Below are 20,192 nucleotides of genomic sequence, written 5' to 3'. Positions count from 1 at the left end.
GTATACAAAAAATATAATAATAATTGAAAATGTTAATTAATTTTGATCAGAATATTTCATGAAAAACTCATCAAAAATGTACAATTTAATAAAAATGGAAAACATATAGACATTTATTTTTCATGAAACATTACAGGAAATTTTAATTAACAATTTTTTAATTTCATTTGAAATTTAGGAAATATACAAAAAAGAGGAAAATTGATGTATAAAAAAAATAAAAATTTAACATTCAAGGCAACATTCCGGGTAAAATGTATGCAGGCAGTGAATAAGGTCAGGGTGGCTTTAAATATTCTTTCATGTAGTTGATGCTACTTCGATGTATAAGAAAAAAAGGTACATATGGCAAGCTTGAGTTATCTTGAAGCTTGTTCGTGGTGAGAAAGGGATAGGAGTCATAAACGAAAAAAGGGGACTGATGAATGAAAATGTAGATTCACGTTTGTCGAGTTAACAGCGTACATAGAAAAGAGGCGACAGTTTCCCTCTCACTTACACTTGGCTCGGAAACATTCATTCATAAAGTTTGTTTCAACCTCTACTCAGTATTGAATATATATATGTATATCTGAGGGGGTTGAAAAGCACTGGGACAGAGATATTTGGCCAGTAAAAAGGGTTTTACTGTGATACGGTGAACTCGATAGTACAACGACAGGTGTTGTTGCGCGCGTCTAAGAACGTGCAGGGTTTTCAAGAGGAGATAAAAAGTACTCTTTTTTTTTCTCAAGTACAAGCTACCGACAAAGCTTTTTACAAACCCATACAGCCTGTTGAAAGTCTTTGAGGTCGCCTTTACCATATAATCGTTTGATTTATGCAAAATTTTTTTTTTTTAAATAAAGTGTTTTTTTTGCACAGAAACAATTTTGATTTCAAGTGCTTTTTAACGTCGATATTATGATGTCAACAAAGAGTAGTAGAGGAGGTTATTCAACCTGCTGACATTCCGGATAAATTGAGAACGAAACACACTAGGGAATAAAAAAATGGAGATAGCAAGGTGGTAGAAGAAGAGAAAGATATGAAATGAAAGAACAGTTTAGGAAAGAAAAACTGTAAGGTAGGCCAGGGGTGAATAATATGCGGATAAAAAAATATAGCTGGGTCAGTGTTTATTATTCTTTTTCACTGACAAAAAAACCAGGTGATTTTTATTTGGTTGTTGACGTTAATGATCATCAGAGGTACTTAAAAAATTGTTTATCAATAAATTTATATCCTGAATCACTTTTTTTATGAAGTATCAAATATCTATATGAAAATGAAGACCTTTAATTTATTTTATATTTTTTATTGCAGTTAAGAAATGAAGTTATGCTATTTTTTTTTTGTTGAAATATCTCGTGAGAATGTCTGAACAGAGCTTTATTACCCATAACATGATGTGTATAAAGACGGGGTGGAGGCATAAAACGGACAGAAAGTCTTGGACCAGTACAGTTAAGTGCGTTAGGCGTAAAAGTCTTGCAGGACCGGTTTTCAAAATATAGCGTGGAAAAGGTGAAATCATACTGTCAGAGGAGATGACCTCAAACCAGTAGATTTCACCTTTCGCACCCTGTATATATGTCATAACAGTCATAAACGCAAAAAGGCTTGAAAGATCCAAACAAAGAATCTACTTTTCCTCTTTTGAAACTTTATAAGATTAGTAAAAGTCTAAACATTTTTTTCATGTTAGTTGGAATCTCTGTAAGAAGGAAAACATGATCATTACGTGTATCAAAGATTAGCCAAAGTTAAAAAGAAAATAAGGATAAGGATTGATAAAAATGCGAATAAGCTCCAATTACGTTATAATTTGTCATACTTGTTCAGTTGTGAAGGTAAGATTTAAAGAAAAAGGATCGAAGTTCATGGTTCATTTCATGATAACTTTTCTATTTGCTATTACATCATACTCAGATAGACCAAGTACATATGAGTGTTGTATGCTGTATCTAGGGCAGAACTGGAAAAAGAGAGATAAAAAAAATATGTGTATAAAAAAAGTAAAAATAAAGGAAATGGAGAGAAACATCCCCAGGACACCATAAGAGACCGCATGAGAGGTTTCTAAAATGCTCAGTGCGCGGATTTTCAATACATACATCGATAGCCCAACGAAAAAGATAGAGATTGGTAAAGAGTAAAGTATGTATGTATGTGGATATATGTTTCGTGGGAGGAACGTACGACAAAAGTAGTGTCGACCGGAATATCTGCGAAAGCTTTGAACGACGACGCGCATGCGTGGGATGAGCATTTTCAAACAACCGCCATCTTTATCCTTTCCTTCTCTCCCTCCCCCGCTTACGAAGAGGGCGCATTATTTTTTTTCTTCGGTTACTAGAGAAGGTGTGTTTTTATCCTGAATGCCCGCTGTTACTCATGCTTTTCCTGGTAAAAAAAAAAATGTTTTCTCAAATTCTATGCCCATTTATTTTGACTTCATGTTCGTCTAAAAACCATGAAAGGTCGAGGGACTAATAGCCGTAGGGATCTTGAAGGAGAAATTGAGGGAAAATGGTTAAAGCTCAAGGATTATCTTTGTAATAGAGCTGCAAGGCCAGCTAGATAGGAGAAGACTATATGGGATAGGATTTAAAGCCGTAGAGGGCGTAGTGATATGAAGAGGTAGACAGAAACATGGAAAAAGGGATAGATCGTATAAGTGATACACAGCAGGAAAGAGGAAGCTTTATCATACCCAGGAGGATGTATGTCTGCAGATACTCCACTCGCGCTGAGAGGAGTAAAGGCTTTTCTCGTATTCTATTGATTTTTCCAAAAGTTTCGGTGGTGGGAGTAGTTGACTGTCGGTCGTGCGCGCGAACGTGCTTGTGTCGGCCTTGGTGTTAGTAAAGATCGCAGTGTGCTCACTTGCTATCCCTCTTCGTCTCCACTACTGCTGCTTCATCCACCTCGTGGCTCTACGCTCCTCCTCTACTCTCCCCCGCGTTCTCGTCCGGTCCCACAATTGCGGGCTCACCCCCCTTACCCGTCCTCTTCTCCCGCGCATCGAACAATCTCGTGTACTCACGTACAGAACACGCGCAGACTGACAACACAAAGGTACTAACTTTTTCCGGAACCCTTTTGTTAAAAAAAAAAAAAATTCACTTTGACAATGTTTATATAAATTCTTTAAAATCCTTTATTATCTATATACATATATCTTTTATCATATGTTTTTACTCCAATCATATATTTTTTTAATTTTTGGAGTAAATAAAAATTTATAGGATATTTAGGTTAGGAAATGAGTATTCTTAATTGAAAGAGGTTTAAAAAATTTTTTTTATTCACTTTACAAGACAAAAAGATTTTTTTTTTTAAAACGAATGATAAAAAAAATGTTGAAAAAAATCAAAAATATAAATGAGTTTCTCTTCTTACGGCCCTGTAAGTAAATTCCCACCCACCGGCCGAACGGCAGGGTCACACTCACGCGTGTACATCAAGGATGTATTTGCGCGCGCGTGTTGCGCACACAGCAATAGAGTACAACACGCTCACGCATCACGAGTCACTCGCACACTATTTTGCAGGTTATGTTGACTACAGTTATTGCATGTATTGGAGTAACCGAGCCGAGTCGGAGATAAACGAACTTTGGGGCGGGCAATCACTGTGGATTTCGGTAGATACCGACTGTTGTCGACTCAATACGACGTTGAACGAAGCGAAAACCGACTGAGTCCGAACGACACTGTAGCACAGCGGAAAGCAGTGCGTCCGAATCTAGTGCCGTGGTGGCTGGGTTACTGTGTTGTCTCTGTGAAGTTATACATGTTTAGTGCGTGTGTTCTCTTGGAATTTCAGGATAACCAGTGAATAAAGTGTGGAAACTAGATTCGGAAGTGAATAAACTAAAGATTGGAAAATAAAGCCACAAGCAAACGACACAAAATAAATATTTATTAGATTATAAAACCTGTCGAGTTGTGGAAAGCTAGCAAGAGACCGCGACGGCCATGGCTCGCCGTCGCGAGGACACCGACGACGGTGATTAAAGCGTCGACGGGTGCGGTACCAGAATGAAAAAAGCTAGATAAATAAACAAAATAACTTCAGCAAGAATTATTCTTCATTTTAAAACCAATATTTAACCAAATGCAACAATTAGTAACGCTAGTTTTTGCTTTCATCTTTATCGAGTCGTAGAACTCTTGGATAATAAGTCGGTAAAGAGTGAAAATCACTTAAAAACACAAGGATTACTTAAGAGTAAGTAGTGAATTGATGCAGTTTTAGAAGTGTACCATTGTGAAATGTTTTTTAAAAATCACGTTAAATTGATATGTATACTGAAAAGTATACATAAGTTTGTCTAGAAATAAGTCGTGTTACAGACTTGGAAGTTGGAGTCTTCTAGTTGGTCGAAAAGTGATAATAAGCTAGACGTGCAAGTGAAGTCAGTGTTTTTAGTTTTGTAAGAATCATCATACAATTGACTTTAATTAGAGAGACATAGCAAAACTTATCCTCTAAGAGGATACACCCGAAATAGAGGGAAGATGAGCGCGCCAAGAAAATCGACGCCCGATCCTTAGCTCATGTTGAAAGTACATTTTACTTTTTTTTCGATTTCTTCTTTGTCTCCAAAAGTACCTCAACCTTGTGGAGGTACCTATATATATCGTTAACAAGGCTTAACGGTCAAAATGCAAGTAGCTACGTTGTTCAGAGAGAGTGCTACTCTGTTGGGTGCCTCTAGTCTTGATCCACCCCAAACTCATCACCAAACTCTTCAACAACAACAACAGCAACATCAAAATCAACAAATTCAACAACAAATACAACAGCAAAACATGGATATGCATCTCCATCATATGCAGCATCATTATAAAATGTAAGTTTATTATTTTTATTTTTTATATTAAGTTTAATAAATATATATGTTAAGTAATTTGAGATTGTTTCTGTACTGAATAATTAAATGTTTATCACGGTTTTTAAAAGTTTAATGACTTATTACTTTTACAAAGCGTTCACTTATATATTTTTTAGCAATAAAAGCTTGAAATGGAGTTTTTAAAGGTCGATAATTAAAAAGAATTAAAGCATGTACACTACAAAAGCCTTTTTTGTAATAAAAATGAATTGGTAAACACGAAAGCAGAAAGTTTATGTACATATTAATTTATTCAAGTAAAACAATCGGATGATAATAATTATTTGAGGTGTTGAAATGACAATATGAAAATAATTTGATGCTTTTTTGATTTGTTACCAGCTTTGAAATTCATGAAGGAAAGTTAAATGAAAACATGAAGATTTTCAAAGTATTTGTCATATTATCATGAATACTCAACATAACTTTTGTTTTAATTATTTTGTATTTTTTAATATGCTTAAATGGACGCATAAAAAACAATACGTCTGGATCTTTAATGATGTAAAGAATACTCTAAATTTAGATGTTTGACTAGCGGAAGAATACGATCACATTTGTTTATTGCAAATCAAACAGCGTCCTCAAAAAACAGTTAAGAGTTACAGAAATAGGTTTTTCTTTTTTCTGAAAACCTATTAAAAAGATGGGTGAAATATTTATGATTTCATAAAATTAGAATGGAGTTTTTTGAAGTTCCACGTTTTTGTCAATTAAATATTCGTCGAATAAAATATAGGCGGCAAAATGTATTGTGATGGCAAATTAGATGAGATTTTCAATGATGACTAAATAAAAAAATATGTTACAAATCTTACATACATGTGTGTAACTTGAAGATTTTAAAAAGAGTGGTACCAACGAGTAAAAGATAAAACGCGCAGCACGACTTACTTCTCACGACCGCGTGACTCACCGCAGTCTCATGACGTAACGACGTTCGACTGGTCGAGGTTTAAGAAGTAAAGTAGAATGATTAGATCCCGTGAATTAAACAAAATATGAATGCAAAAATAATACATAACAATATACTGCAAAAGGGTTTAGAGTAGTAATGATACTTTTCAACAGAATATTATATTTTCATGAAGGATATTATTATCATTAAAAGTTCTTCATTGTTGGTTTTGAGTAAATAAAAGTATTTCTAATCGTGATAGAACTGATGATAGGTTTTAATTATAGCAATTTTATATATTTTTTTAATGATATTATTTTCGATAACGTTATGGATATTTTTCTCACTGTTTTTACAATGAAAAAGATAACTTTTTCTACTATTTCATCATAATACTTTAACCCCGAATTATTCATTCTATGAGAAATATTTTGCTTGTTCTAGACTCAGCATTTACAAACGGTAATTATTTAATAAAAAAAAAAAAACAGAAAATTGGAGCAAAATTCAATTCAATGATCAATTGAAATTTTCAAAGATTATTCATTGAAGAGTTTGAAAGTAAAGTAATGATGTGTTGACTAAATTTTATACAAAATTTTAAGAATGACACTCTTTAATATTAAATAAGCAGAAAAAAATATAATGAAGAGGTTGAAACATTGTAGCAACAAATTGCACATCCATATTTTTCTTGACTTAATTGCTTAAGGATTTCGTTTAGTGTATAATACATTTAATAGGTATATATATTTATAATAGCGTATAACTACATTACAAATAATAACAATAATAATGATAATGATAATAACGATAATGATATAATATAAATAATGTGGCGAGATAATTGTGTCGGAGAATTTTCCTGGGAAATGTGTCGACGTTTAATTGGTACGGGATGAATGAGCCACGTGTTGATTATCTGCTGGCCTAACTGTCTTCTATATGTGCATGCACATGCAACGTAACGTCAATTATATATCCACGAATGACCAGCTATGAATTGATATTACGAGAGTAATAAAATCATCATTGTAGTTTAATTATACGTAACTTCCTCTTCAATGTTGTATAGTACTAACAAAACTGGTTATTTATGCACTAAATCTGTGCTTATAAACATTAATTTTGATGTTAAATCAACCCCTCCTTTAGTCATTTTATTTTGTTTTCTTGACTTCTTAGTATTTAGCTATCCTTGAACTTGAATTGAAACAGAAAAAAATGTATCTGATTGGCGAGATTGAATGGCCGCGTTTTTCTTGTTACTTTCATTTTTATTACACCATTCATTCGCTCTCGACGAATTGTCTACGTCTACGCCAAACGATTTCGGGCAGATTGGGTGGAATAAAGCAAGAAAAACATTTGTCAGAATGTTGAGATATCGTCACCCTCTACATACATATACTAGAAACTAGAAGAAGACAAATAAAACGAATGTACGCGTATCCATTCTCCGATAAAGTTCTTTCACCTTCTTTTTCTTCTCTTCTTTCCTTTTTTCTTTTTTACAATCCTAGGAGGTCAAAGTCGTTTGCTCGCTTTAGGTGGGCAACTTTTCTTCAAAAATAAAAAAAATCACTAAAGTATATACCTATAATGTCTTTAAAATGTTTTCTCTTCCCTACTATTTTACCTTCGTTTATTTCACTCAGGTTTTTAAAAATAAGGTCAATACTTTTATAGCTAATTCTAGATTTTTTTCGTTCTTTTTATCAATTTCACGTCTATTGAGCAACCGTTGCATCTTCATTCAATTTTTGTTTTTATTTTTTTCTTTGATTTTGTTTTCCCTTCGAAACACTTCATATTATTTAAGATTTTATTTTCAATTTAAACACAAATAATTCTTATATTATCATTACTTTTCATTTTCTTAATTTCAAAAAATTGGTTTCTGTTTGTTCACTTTCTCGATATTTAAAGTTTCAATCCAAATTATAGAAATTATCTAAAATTAAAATGACACCCCATTATAGCACGCTTTATGAACAGATAATTTTATGTATAAAAAAAAAATAAAAAGAAGAAATACATGTATATATTGATGCCAAAGTAGGTTATTTATATAGCGTGCAAAGCCTTAGGGTCTTTATAACTTCACGACACATAATGAAATGTATAAAAAAAAAGATAAAGATAATACAACTCCTAATTGTTGTACTGAAAAGAGCAGAGATTCGATAACATTGTTGATGATTTGTGTGACTCGTGAAAAATTGCAGTTTCTGTGTAACTCTATTGTCACACGCGCGTTATGCACTTGAAGATTATTTCACGAGAACACAGAGAAAGAGAGAAAAAAAAAGAGAAAGGTAGGACTCTGAAGTAAGGAGTAAAAAACGTGTATGCACGCGAACTGACGTGTTAAAGTTCTATCTCCCCTTTATACTTCGAACGCGTGTTTGCATGCACATCGCGACAATGCGGCGACGGGCGTTGTCCGTGCTGTACTGTACGACTCAACTTGTGGTAAATAAAAACTTACTAAAAAAATATGTGACAATATAAGGTATCAGAAATAAACAATTTATTACAAGGTGTGAAAAAAATGTCATTATTTCATTAATTACTTCTACTTATATTGACGATTAATTATTATTTCTCAAAATACTATCATCAACTATGCTAAACAAGTTTTAGTGATTAAACATATTCATTCAGTGATTATCTTAAAATCAAATAATTTTATTCAATTTAAATAATGTAATTTGTAGTAGATTTATCCTCACATAAAATATGAACTTAAGTGAGAGATTAATTGTACTTTTTCTTTAAATATTTAATTAACCAAAGACATTTATCTCATGTGAGATTGTAAATTGATCAATATCTGAAAATAGTTACCTTCTAATTCTTCTTTTTTAAAATCCTGAAAAAAATAATAGTTCATTGAAAAATTTCTTTATCCAAGGAAATGAATATCAGTCAACAGGTTTTTTTTTTTATTAACCGTTAATCTCTAAGTCTTTAGCATCAACAAAAATGACAATAATTATTCAGAATAGATGAATAAATAATTGACTTAAAAAAAAGAGTGAAATTTTTAAAGTAGCAGAGTACGGAAATATAATTTGGATAGTGGACGACAAGACAAAAATGTAGAGCTTGGATAATTCTTTAATTTAGGAGTATAATTTTTTTACATAATAAAAAATAGAAAAAAGCTCTTGTTAGAATTGGGTAGGAAAAAAAATGAACTTCTTTCTACATATATATGTTTTCCGCTTATGCGAACACGAGCTTCAATGGCTGCATGGGCATAACACGCGTAAATTGCAGGGCCTAGACTTGGCGTTGCTCCCTCGCTCGCTGCTGTCCCGAGTCGAGTTTTTATTTTAGCCTGAAGCGAGAGCGAGTGAGTACGCAATAGCAGGAATGTGTTGTGCACAGAGTGAGGAGGGGAATGCGGGGGATAGCGGAATTATTGGTGGGGGCGGAAAAGGTAGAGAAGAGGAGCAGAGCGAAAAGAGAGAAGAAAAAACGAAGGAGAGAGCTTGTCGGACGAGCTCTCTTGTAGGCCCCTTCTATCGTCTGCCGATCTCTCGGACTCTGCGTTTCGTAACACATCGTCCCTATCTTGACTCCACCACTCCCCGTAGCACTCCTCAACTTCATCTTCTCTCGTCTCTCTGTTCAACCCATCTCACTTCCGTTTCGAATCTTTCGAAACTCACAGGCACATTCCTTCCATCTTGACTTAACTTTACATATCTCCTCATCCTATCCCTCTTTTTCATCTGTCTTCTCTCCTGACCTTGTCTCTCTTTATTTTCTTTATTCATTTTTCCAACGATGATACAAATATAAACTTGAAACACCTGTTTCGGCTATCCTTTTAGCGGTTATTTGAAAATAGATAATCAACGTGAACGGTGTGGTTCGTACAAAACATACGTCATCTTTTAACTGCAATATACAGGCGAGAAAATAGAAAGAAAAAAACAACATAATTAATTATGACTTTAACACTTCTTTAGCTTTCATGGTAAATATGTAAATCCGTTCACTTTCCTAACAAGTGTCCGATTTTCATAATTAGTCTTCCTTTTTCACACTTAAGAAGATATAAATAAAAAGTGTACTTTAGTGTGCCAAGTTGAGGTTTAAATGTATTTTTATATTGAAGATGAGATTCTTTTTTTTTTATGAGTTCAGTATTTTTGCTTTGCTAAGTGCAGAAAAAATTGAGCATACTGAGTGGTCTAGTACGTATACTGTACACATCCGTCTAAACCACTTGGTTTCTCTGCACATCGAGACTTGGCAACCATAACGTCACTTGCTATTCTCATTTCATTTTCGTCACATCCATTCACATTACCTGACTTGAATGTGAATGTTATATTTAATAATCGTAAAAAGTATAATCGTGCAATGGTAAAAGATAAATTAATGATAATTAGGTAAACCAATTTAAATGTTATAAATAATTAAACTGCCAATGACAATGACATTATGATAAAAAATATTTATCCTAAAATTATTTATTGATACAACTGGATAGAAAAAATCATTAAGCAGAAATTAATTTTGAGTAAATATTTATTGTTGGTTCATTAAAATAATATTTGTTTATTTTTTGATTAGTTATAGCATTAAAATTTATTTATAAAGGAAATAATATAGTGAAAAAATTAAAAAAGTTTTGATTGAAACTATAATATAAGATATTTTTTATCATTTAAAAAATTAAAGGGTTTAAATTACGAAATTTTAAAAAATGTTTTAAAAAGAAAAATCAGAAAGTGTTTTTTACAACTTATTTTTACATCTGGTTGTTGCTTTCAATTTAATTATGATGAAGAAAGAATTAATATATTTTTAATCTCCAGTTTTATTTGAGTTTTCACCAGAAAAATGAATCAAGAAAATTACATTTTTGTTTGTAGACAAAGAAATGGTTTTTAATGTTTTTTTTCTAAAAAATGAAATAAATCCAAATAACAATAAAAATCATAAATTCACTCTTAATCATTTTCTTTATATTTTACCATTTTTTTAGTTAATGGATAATGTAAATAAATACTTTGTAAATGTTGAATAGCACGAGAATAATTAAAAACTCTTTCATTCATATTGATTATACATTTTTCCACGAAATTGACTAAAGCAATGCGGTGAAAAATTAAGTATTTTAAGATATAGATAAAGTGTTACCTAAGACTACTTGGTAATAGTTATCGCGAGTTCATAATTTTCTTATCGGATTTTCTACACATAATAGTTTTTCATTACATTGTGTACAAAATTTATTTTTAAATTAAATTTTTCTTTATCACTCATATTTCTGCATAAAAAAAATTACGTCTCATCACAGATTTAATCACTATTTCAATTCTTTTATCGTTATTTGAATGAAAACAATTATTTCTATACTTTTTGTCGTATGAATATCGTTTGTAACAATTGCCTTTCAAAGAGAAGAAAAAAAATAGAACGAAAAGATAAAGGGGGAAAAAATAAAAAAAAAAATAAGTGGATCAACTTTTTGCTCTTTCTTGTAAGAAGTTTGCGAGTCATGAGTTGGATAGTGTGTTGGGGGGTGGTTTACTACAGTCGCCGAGGACGGCGACAGGAACGCGGGTAAGTGAGAGAAGAGTCGGGCTGCTTCTGAACAGTCAACTGAAAACTCGGTCAAAGTCTCGTCGCGTCGCCTCGCCTTGCTTTGGGGATTCGAAGGGTCGTCTCAGTTTCCCTTTACTTCTCAACTCTCCCTCTCAGTATCTATATTCTGTTGCTTCAATTCGTGCGCAGACATATATACACACCCTCTGAATTATACTCGGACTTTGTGTATTACTTTGTTACTTTTTTCCCTCATTTCCATTTATTAACACTGACTTTGTCACTGATTTTCTATGACGGTCACTGACATTGTATCACTACCGATAATAATAATCTTAGTTTGTTACACTTTATAGAGAATACATAAATTTTATTACCGTTACAAACTGATATCATATTAGATATGAAATAAAAATGTTAGGTTTTTTTTTCAAGAATTAGTATGAAAAATTATCTATTGAATTTCTTAAATTTAATTTTATTTATTGACAGTGAACAAATAGAACATTAAGAAATTTTATTTGTAGATTAAAAAAATAATCTCATGTAAAATTTGCAAAGCATAAAAATTTTTGGATTATTAATCATGACAGGCTCAAGTGGAATTTTTTGAAATTATTTTTAGATGTTATTATTTTGTTGATCCAAGTTATTAAAAGTCTTCCTTTATTGCTTTCAATTCCTTTTTTATTAAGCTTATTTTTCTATTGATTTTTCTTAACATATACTATATATTGTTGTGCAAAAAAAAATTCAATTTCTATTAAACTATATGGTTTACCAGCTTACATTACGAGGAGTGATGAAATAAATTTATAAAAAAAATAGTTTAATAAAATTTTTTTCTGAGGCAAAAACATAAAAAACCGAAGTTGAAAAGAAAGAAGTGCATTTTTTATTCAAAAAAAATTTATTTGCTCCAAAAGAACTACTTGGTACTAAAAAAAAAACCATTTTTTTTTTAAGTTATAAATTTTTTTTTACTAAAGAATTTTTTAAAAGGTGAATACATGCATTTGTAAGCTGGAAATTTTCGTATTATATTCAATGTATTCATTATATCGTACATGATTATAATATAATATTATTATTATTATATATTATTAAAAATTCTTATAACTAAAACAAGAGATTCAAACTTAAATAATTATTTATACAGGTATTTGTTACTTCTTTCCTTAACTAAAAATTAACTTTCTTGTGATGGTAACGTGACCGTCCCATTGTAGGTACAAGGTCCTGTCCTGCTTCTACAACAAAACAAGTCCTGTTATAGCAACATGACTTTTATGTTATAGGGACAAAATTTTCCTGCAGTAAAAACATGATTTATTCTTTAACAGGACTAACTAAACTTGTCATAGGAATAGAAAACACAATAAATTTTGTTCAAACAAAATTTTTGTTTAATTAAAAGAATGTCAAAAATTTAAGCAATGTTGGCGTATTACAATATGTTAAAAACATTTATACATTGATTTTCATGTCAATTACATTCACTCCCTCTCACATTGGAAATTAAAAATTACTAGTGAGAACGACATATTGAATGGCATTTTACCCATGAAGTTTGTTGATTTTTTCCTATTTTTAAATTATTTTGTGCATTTAACAGTTAAATGTCAAAATCAATCCTTATTTTAATGATATTAAATATTTTAAATGATTCAGAATGATTTTTCAACTACAGATCAAAGACTAGTTAAGAGTTTCGATATGAATTATTCTAACTTCAGTTTTTGATTTAACTTCAACTTATTCAAGTGTTGTATTGATTTGTGCTCCAAAAGAATTTGTGATGAGATAATTATCATTTCTAAGTATATTAAAAAATATAATGAATATAGAACTGTTCAGTAATTACTAAATTGATTGGCGAAAATCGTAAAACTACAATAATTATTATCACCCAACTTTCGGTGTATCTCTTAAATAACTTCATCCTTAAATTCATTATGAATATGCACCACAGAAGTCGATAGCATCGAGCTCATATAAAAAGTTAATTATGAAAACAGTGTTTACAGTGTGAATGATAATTTATATAAATATTCATTATAGTGTATAAAAAATTAATGGAGATTTTAAAATTTATCGCTTGACAGATGATTCAGTTAAAAATAAATCGTAAACACGTGAAAGTCATATATGGTAGGTCAGGTTTATAAAAGAAAAAAAAAAGGGGGAGAAAAAGTTGATGGATGTGAAGCGTAAACTTTGGATTGAGTCGAGTCATGTTAAGTTCCCACTACTATTCCATATCAATCTGATAGTCTCATCCCTCATGTCAATTTTGATAGAATCATGTGTCCAGAGTATTTCCGGGATTCACACCAAGGACAAGAGGAAGACTTTGAACCCAACGAATAAAAAGGGCCAATAACATGGCTCGAGCATTAGACCATTCTTATATTGCATTTTTCATAACAGAGATATTTATTTTATAAACACGCAAAAACCAACGTGCTGGTCTATGTAGTAAATTACTTTTCATTCATCCATTCATTCATTCATTTTTCAATTATAAAGGTCATCGAATAGATATTGATTATCCATTTAACTTTATACCTTTACAATCTCTTTCAAACTTTGTTTATCATTTCACTGTTATTTTTTTCAATTCACGGTATGGGCTAGAGCATTGATTTGTAGTTTAATATTGAATGGTGAATGGGTAAATATTTCGATTTTAATACAATTTATGAATTTGAAAACAAATATTTAAAAAGTTATCGAAAATGAAAGAATCTATTTTCTTTGTACTTCAAGGGTTTCTATTGCACAAAATCACAAAATTTTATTTTAATTAATATTTATCAATTTTTTATCAATAAATAATTATTTAAATTAATATAATGAATTTATATCTGGTTATTATTGCAGTGATCTTTTAAAAGATATTCATTTATTGATTGAATTATTTTCGAATAATCATGGTCAGAATATCATATAATTTCACCTGACGACAGTATTGATTTAGAAATAATTTTGACAGAAGAGAACAAAATTAATTGTAATAAAAAAAATGATAATTTTCATTCTATGATGATAATTCATTTGGTTGAATTAGCCAATTTTATCATTAATTTAAATTTCTAAAATAATTAACTAATTTAGATAATAGATTTCAAAGAAAGTTCTTTCTTTAATAAAAAAGAAAATAAAATTATTATCAAGAATGACAGTAATTTTTTTTTTCTATTCCAGTATTGTTAAAATTAAAAAAAAAATACTAGAGAAATTTTAGGATCAATATTTTCTAGTCTCCAAGTAGGAGACCCGTTGATTAATTCTTTAATTGGTCATCTGTTGGTTTATTTACCTTCCTCATTTTTCGACAACAAAAAAATGTAACTTCAATGAACGTGAAGAAACGTCTGTTTTCGCAAAGTCGTACTTAATTTTTTGCAAGCATCATATAAGTATAAGTAAATAAATGAAATGCATTGTTAGAAATTTTGGAATAACAAGAGACAGGAATGGAACACGATCTTGGGATTCCTTGCGATCCTTCTCCTTCTACCCGATAACATAGAGAGAGCGCGTGAGGGAACACGTGGCTGAGCTCCAATTAGTAGCACGCGCGGAAATGCGCGTGGACTCGATGCACCAGCCGCTGGCACCGTTGGCACGTGACACGATTATATCGACATCATTGGGTGATTCAACTCCAACTACGAGTATAGTAATGTGCCGGGCGAGACACTTGCTACGTTAAATAAAATAAAACTAAAAAGTAAACATCGTGTTAAAGAATACTTGTTTAGTCGTAACTTGTTTCTTGCGACGAGTCGTCGTTAGTATTACTGCATTTACAATGAATGCTATATAGGAAAAACAAGAATGAAATTCCACGTGTAACTACTCGAGTAATTCTCGGTCAATGGAGATATCGAGTTTATTTTGACAGCTGTTTAAATTATAGTAAGGAGTATTTCAAATAATATATTGCTTCATATGAATTCTCAGCTCGATGAATATATTACGGCTTTATTTCATTAACTTGTTTTATATCAAACGTTATAATTATTATGAGAATTATTTCATTTAGCTCACTTTATAATTCTGATATTTACATACACATTTTTTGATAAAAATATTTATTTAACTAGTTCTTCTAAATAACGATTATTATTTTATTTATTTTATTAAATAGAAAAAAAAATTAAATCAAATTATCAAATTTGATAATAGATTAGAATAAATAATATTTAAAGTTAAGTTAAAAAAAATAAGAATTTATATAAATATGTTTAAAAAGGATACTTAAAAATTTTTCTTTCGTTTATAAAAAAATGGATTTATTTCATTTATTCACTTGGCCGCGATTTTTCTGTAAATTTTTTGGAGTAAAAGATTATTAATAAAAATTTATCTATCAGTGGAGAGGATTGAATGTAAAAAATATATCGCTATACTGAAGAATTTATATCTTCATTTTTCCATCATCAACTTGTCTTCCTTATTGATTGTTTATATTTACTTTAGTCTTTATTTAAAAAAAAAAAGTTAAAATGATGGTGAAACTTCCTCTCGTATATGCAACCACTTTTCTTCAATGTTGATCTTCAAGAAAGAAGTGTAAAAAATAAATAGCAAAATTAATACATGTAATTGAAATGTTGACAACTATAGGTTAGTAGAGAAACTGCGGGAAAAGAATTATTGCTTACAATTTGTGAATGAACTGACACTTGATACACTCTCTTAAAAAAAGAAAAAAAAATCCCTTGTGGGCATGCCGACAGTTTACGACGTCGGCGTTTCTCAAGGGTAGTAGTGTGTATAGTAAAGGGAAAAGAATAAAGAGATATAAATTATTCTCCCCGTCGTACGATCCCTGCCGTTAGCGTAGTCTCGTGGCTGTCTGCTGTACTGGTATTCAAGCCAGAACGAGTTGAGGGGGAAAAATAAAAAGTAAAAATTCCTGAAACGTGACGAAATTATATTTGATCGTTGACTACACTCTTTTCTTTCATTCCTCTTTTTTTGCCTTCTTTAACTGTTTTAGTAGAGAATCCCAGTAACGTACTTTCTTCTTCTAAATTAATTGCTTTCTAACAAGTACAACAATTAAAAAAAATTAATCAACTGTGAATTAAACATTCGTACTAGTTTATTTATAGTTTTCTTAGAATCAAATAGAAAAAAATAAAAAAGTAGTATGTTTTGATGATAATTTTTTTGCTAACGATCGCACGGCATTTTTCGCTATCGACATTTCCACGGGTAAGCTGGGTGTGCGTGATTACGTGCGTGGGTCGACGGCTTTGTCTATGTATACCATTTCTCTCGGTCTCTCTCGACCACCCAGTCGACCTCCTATTACCCTCCACCCTCCTCCTAACTCCCATCACCCTCTCTTTTGCGTGTGGCCCCGTGTTCGTGCTCGTTTCTGCTGCTGCTGCCCGTGTGCCCAAGCGTTTGTACGTGTGTAGAGTTTTCTGGAGGTTTCCCCTGGCAACCAGAGTGCTGGCTACAGAACGGCTACGACCGGGCTCACTTGCGCTCACTACCAAGTAGGGGTGGCGTTGAAACCCACGCAAAACTAACCCATTTTTACCATTTTTTCCTTGCTTTTTATATTTATCATTTTTTATTTTTTATTTATACCATTTTTTTTTCATTCTTTCTTTTTTCAATCATTTTTCTGGTTTTTCTGTGTTTTTAGTTTTTTACTCACTTTTCTCACCACCTGCCACACTTATTTTATTGTGGTAACACACGCATCTACGTTTAGTTTATTGTGATTACATGAAAGACATGAAAGTAGTGATATCGTTTAATTTACACTAATTATTATGAGGATATAATTATATGTTCATTTATATATTATTCAAAGAGGCTTATATATAGTTTTTAATTATCATTTATTAAGTCAACTTGAAATATGAATAATTGATTTTGTTTACTCCCCTTAAGTATAAAGACGTTAGGACATTAACAGCTCATTTAAATTACAACTATTTTTATTTATTTTTTCTTTTTTAAAATCTCTCTTTTAATTAATGAATAACTTTAGAAATGACTCTTTAATGGAACCATAATCTAAAAAAGTGTGGTCGAGGTCATGTTATGATTGTATCTTCTCTGATAAATAACTAGAAACTTCAAAATATCTTGATGCATTTTTATTCTCTTTAATTTTAAATTAGAAAAAAAATAAACATGATCATCCTCAATTCTATGAGTTTTTTTTTCTCCAATTTTTACTGAATTTTCAAATCTGACACAATTTTTTTGATAAACATGTCACGTCATTATAATATTTTCTCGTGTATTTCTGTACTTGAGTAAGATTCAGAAATTTGTAAATTCAAAACATAACCCAGAAAATAAAGTGTCAAAATTATTAGGAAAAGAAGTTTGAAATTTCAAGTGTAGATGGTTCGTTGCCATCACTAGACTTTTGCTTCTCTTTCCTCTTCACAACACTCTTCTTTCCCCGGCAGCTGCCCTAGTCGCTGTTTCCACCAAGTACTTCTATGTACCAGCCATCTCCTACACGCCAACCTGTCTCTCCTGCCCTTCTTCATATACATGCACGTATATAAATACATACACCCATACATATATATATATATGTATATAAATTCTGTGTATTTAACTCCAGGTACATATTTACGAGGCCTTATGTATCCAACTTGCTTATACATTCGCTCGACAGCACACTAGTGTGCGTGCTAGTGTACGATATATATGTGCATGTAAATGCCATGCTTCATGTACACTTAGCCCTCAGCATATATATATACGTGTATATGGAGTACAGCCCCACGTAAAAAGTACATAGGCCAGGTATAGTCTAACTACAAAATCATTCCAGTCAGGTATTTTAAAATTAACAATGCTTCTAACTGAAATGTATTACAAAAACCACACTCTAAAACAACTTTTTATAGAATCAATTCTATGTTGAATTTTATCACAAATATATATTATTTTATATGAAAATTTATATATACATTTATAATTGGATTGAAATCAATGATTGTTGTGTAATAAAATTTTTAAAAACAAAGCATTCAAAAAAGTTAGGAATGACATTTTATAAATAAAAGTTTGCTGGTTTATTAAAATTTTTTTTGGAGAATTTCTGAAAACTGACCGTAGTTGATCTCAATTGCTATTGGTTATTGAATTGTTTGCATTTTTTGTTAATTTTCATGATGAGCAAAAAAATGTTCAACTTCAGTTAAGCTTTTTGTTATTTGATGTAATGAATATTGTTCGAAATATGTAGAGTATGGAATACATGAAATGTTTGGGAAATACGAGAATTAGAATAATTCTAGAAAAATTTAATTAATTAAGCTATTGTTAACGATATACTTTGGACTGATAATTAAATGAATTTTTACCATTTTTTTGAATTTAAAGTTTGTCAATATTTATTTATGTAAATACTAAAAATAAAGAAATTCAACTCTATTCAAAAATGAATATAGTTGTAGTAATAAATAAATATCTTGAAGAAGTTAAACAAAGTCAGTACAATGAACTTATAAATTTTTAACAACTATTTTCTAAAAATGTTTTTCTAGAAATACTTCCATTTCCGTCGTTATCTGTCTTTCATAAATACTCTGCTCCTGAATTCGAGGGTTAAAATAGATAATAAATTATAGAAAGGGTTTAATTGATGATTGAAAAAGAATGAAAAAAAGACACGATATGGTATGAATTATTAAGAGAATTATGTCAAGTAGAACATGTCAAGATATGTATATTTAAGAAAGGAAGAAATCTTAAATATTCAAGAATCTCGAAGGTTTTCAATTCGTTAAAGAATAATTTGGTTGTGAGCTTCTTGTGTCACAATATGACAAATGTTATTATATGCTAATTATCTTCCAATTCAATAAATATTTCTTTCATTTGTTAAAGTAAATTTATTCGAAAGTTTGCTTCAATTAATTCTTACCAGTTCTATCAATAAAATCATCAAAGCGAATTATATGACTGAACAATTTTAAAGAGTTCATCAACACCACGGAAATTTAACACTTCACAATATTCAATTTTCATTTAAATTCACTTGCCTTTGGGTGTTTACTGATTTGCTGTTATTTCCGGTGGTTTTAATTTTTCAAAAATTATGATTTCCTTTTAAAACCACACAATAAAACCTTTAAACTTTCTATATAAATAGCAGGCTAAAAAAACCTGTACCTTAATATTTGAAAATCACCTCCAAGGTTTTAATTTTCTCATAAAATAATATAAAACATTCAAATGTCTCATACATTCTTCGAGTTGATAAAATGAAACAAATGCATCTGGCATTTTTTACAGCATCATGTCCAGGTATATGATTATTATATTATTATTATAAGTATATACTAAACAAATCCCTTTTGCTACTATGGGTATACTTTCTATCGCCAACAACACTTGCGTAATCTTGGCTGCAAACGTCCTCTATAATGCTGCCGCTCTCATCATTGCTGTTTGCGTATAGATACAATCTCAGATTTCTTCCATACTGCTGTTTTTTCTTTATCTAACATCTCGATCAACTTACGTGAGATGCATACTTACGCATTTACGTATTTACATATATATATATATATATATATATTTATAAGACTGTACATGATAATATAGACAGCATATGTATCTAACTTGAGTATATGTATTTGACCAGATAACTGAAAATAAATATATCTTTTTGTTACAGGTCATACCCATCTCCAGTGCAAAATGGTGTACAAAATGGTAGTACAATCAACTGTTCTGGTTCTCAAGGTAAGTTTCCAGTAATCCGATTCCATAAAGCTCCAAGCCTCTGGGCCTATATGGGAAATCGTAAACTAACAGTCAAATAACTAAATTAAAACC

At 30.8% G+C, this 20,192-nt stretch overlaps 1 protein-coding gene across 1 annotated transcript in view; it reads left to right on the top strand.

Annotated features, from left to right (window-relative positions):
* Positions 1-3,563: 3,563 nt before the first annotated feature.
* Positions 3,564-20,192, top strand: part of Tdg (Thymine DNA glycosylase) — a 29,785-nt gene continuing 13,156 nt past the window's right edge. The window contains exons 1-2 of the mRNA XM_035093265.1: positions 3,564-4,840; positions 20,032-20,099. Of these exons, the coding sequence (XP_034949156.1) occupies positions 4,653-4,840; positions 20,032-20,099 (256 nt within the window). The 5' untranslated portion in view covers positions 3,564-4,652. The remainder of the gene's footprint in view (positions 4,841-20,031; positions 20,100-20,192) is intronic.

The sequence above is a fragment of the Chelonus insularis genome, unplaced genomic scaffold (genome assembly GCF_013357705.1).
Source record: "Chelonus insularis isolate UGA/USDA-ARS -01 unplaced genomic scaffold, ASM1335770v1 contig_94_pilon, whole genome shotgun sequence".
Lineage (NCBI taxonomy): Eukaryota > Metazoa > Arthropoda > Insecta > Hymenoptera > Braconidae > Chelonus > Chelonus insularis.
The sequence above is the reverse complement of the archived record's forward strand: the minus strand, read 5'-3'. Positions and strand labels throughout refer to the sequence as shown.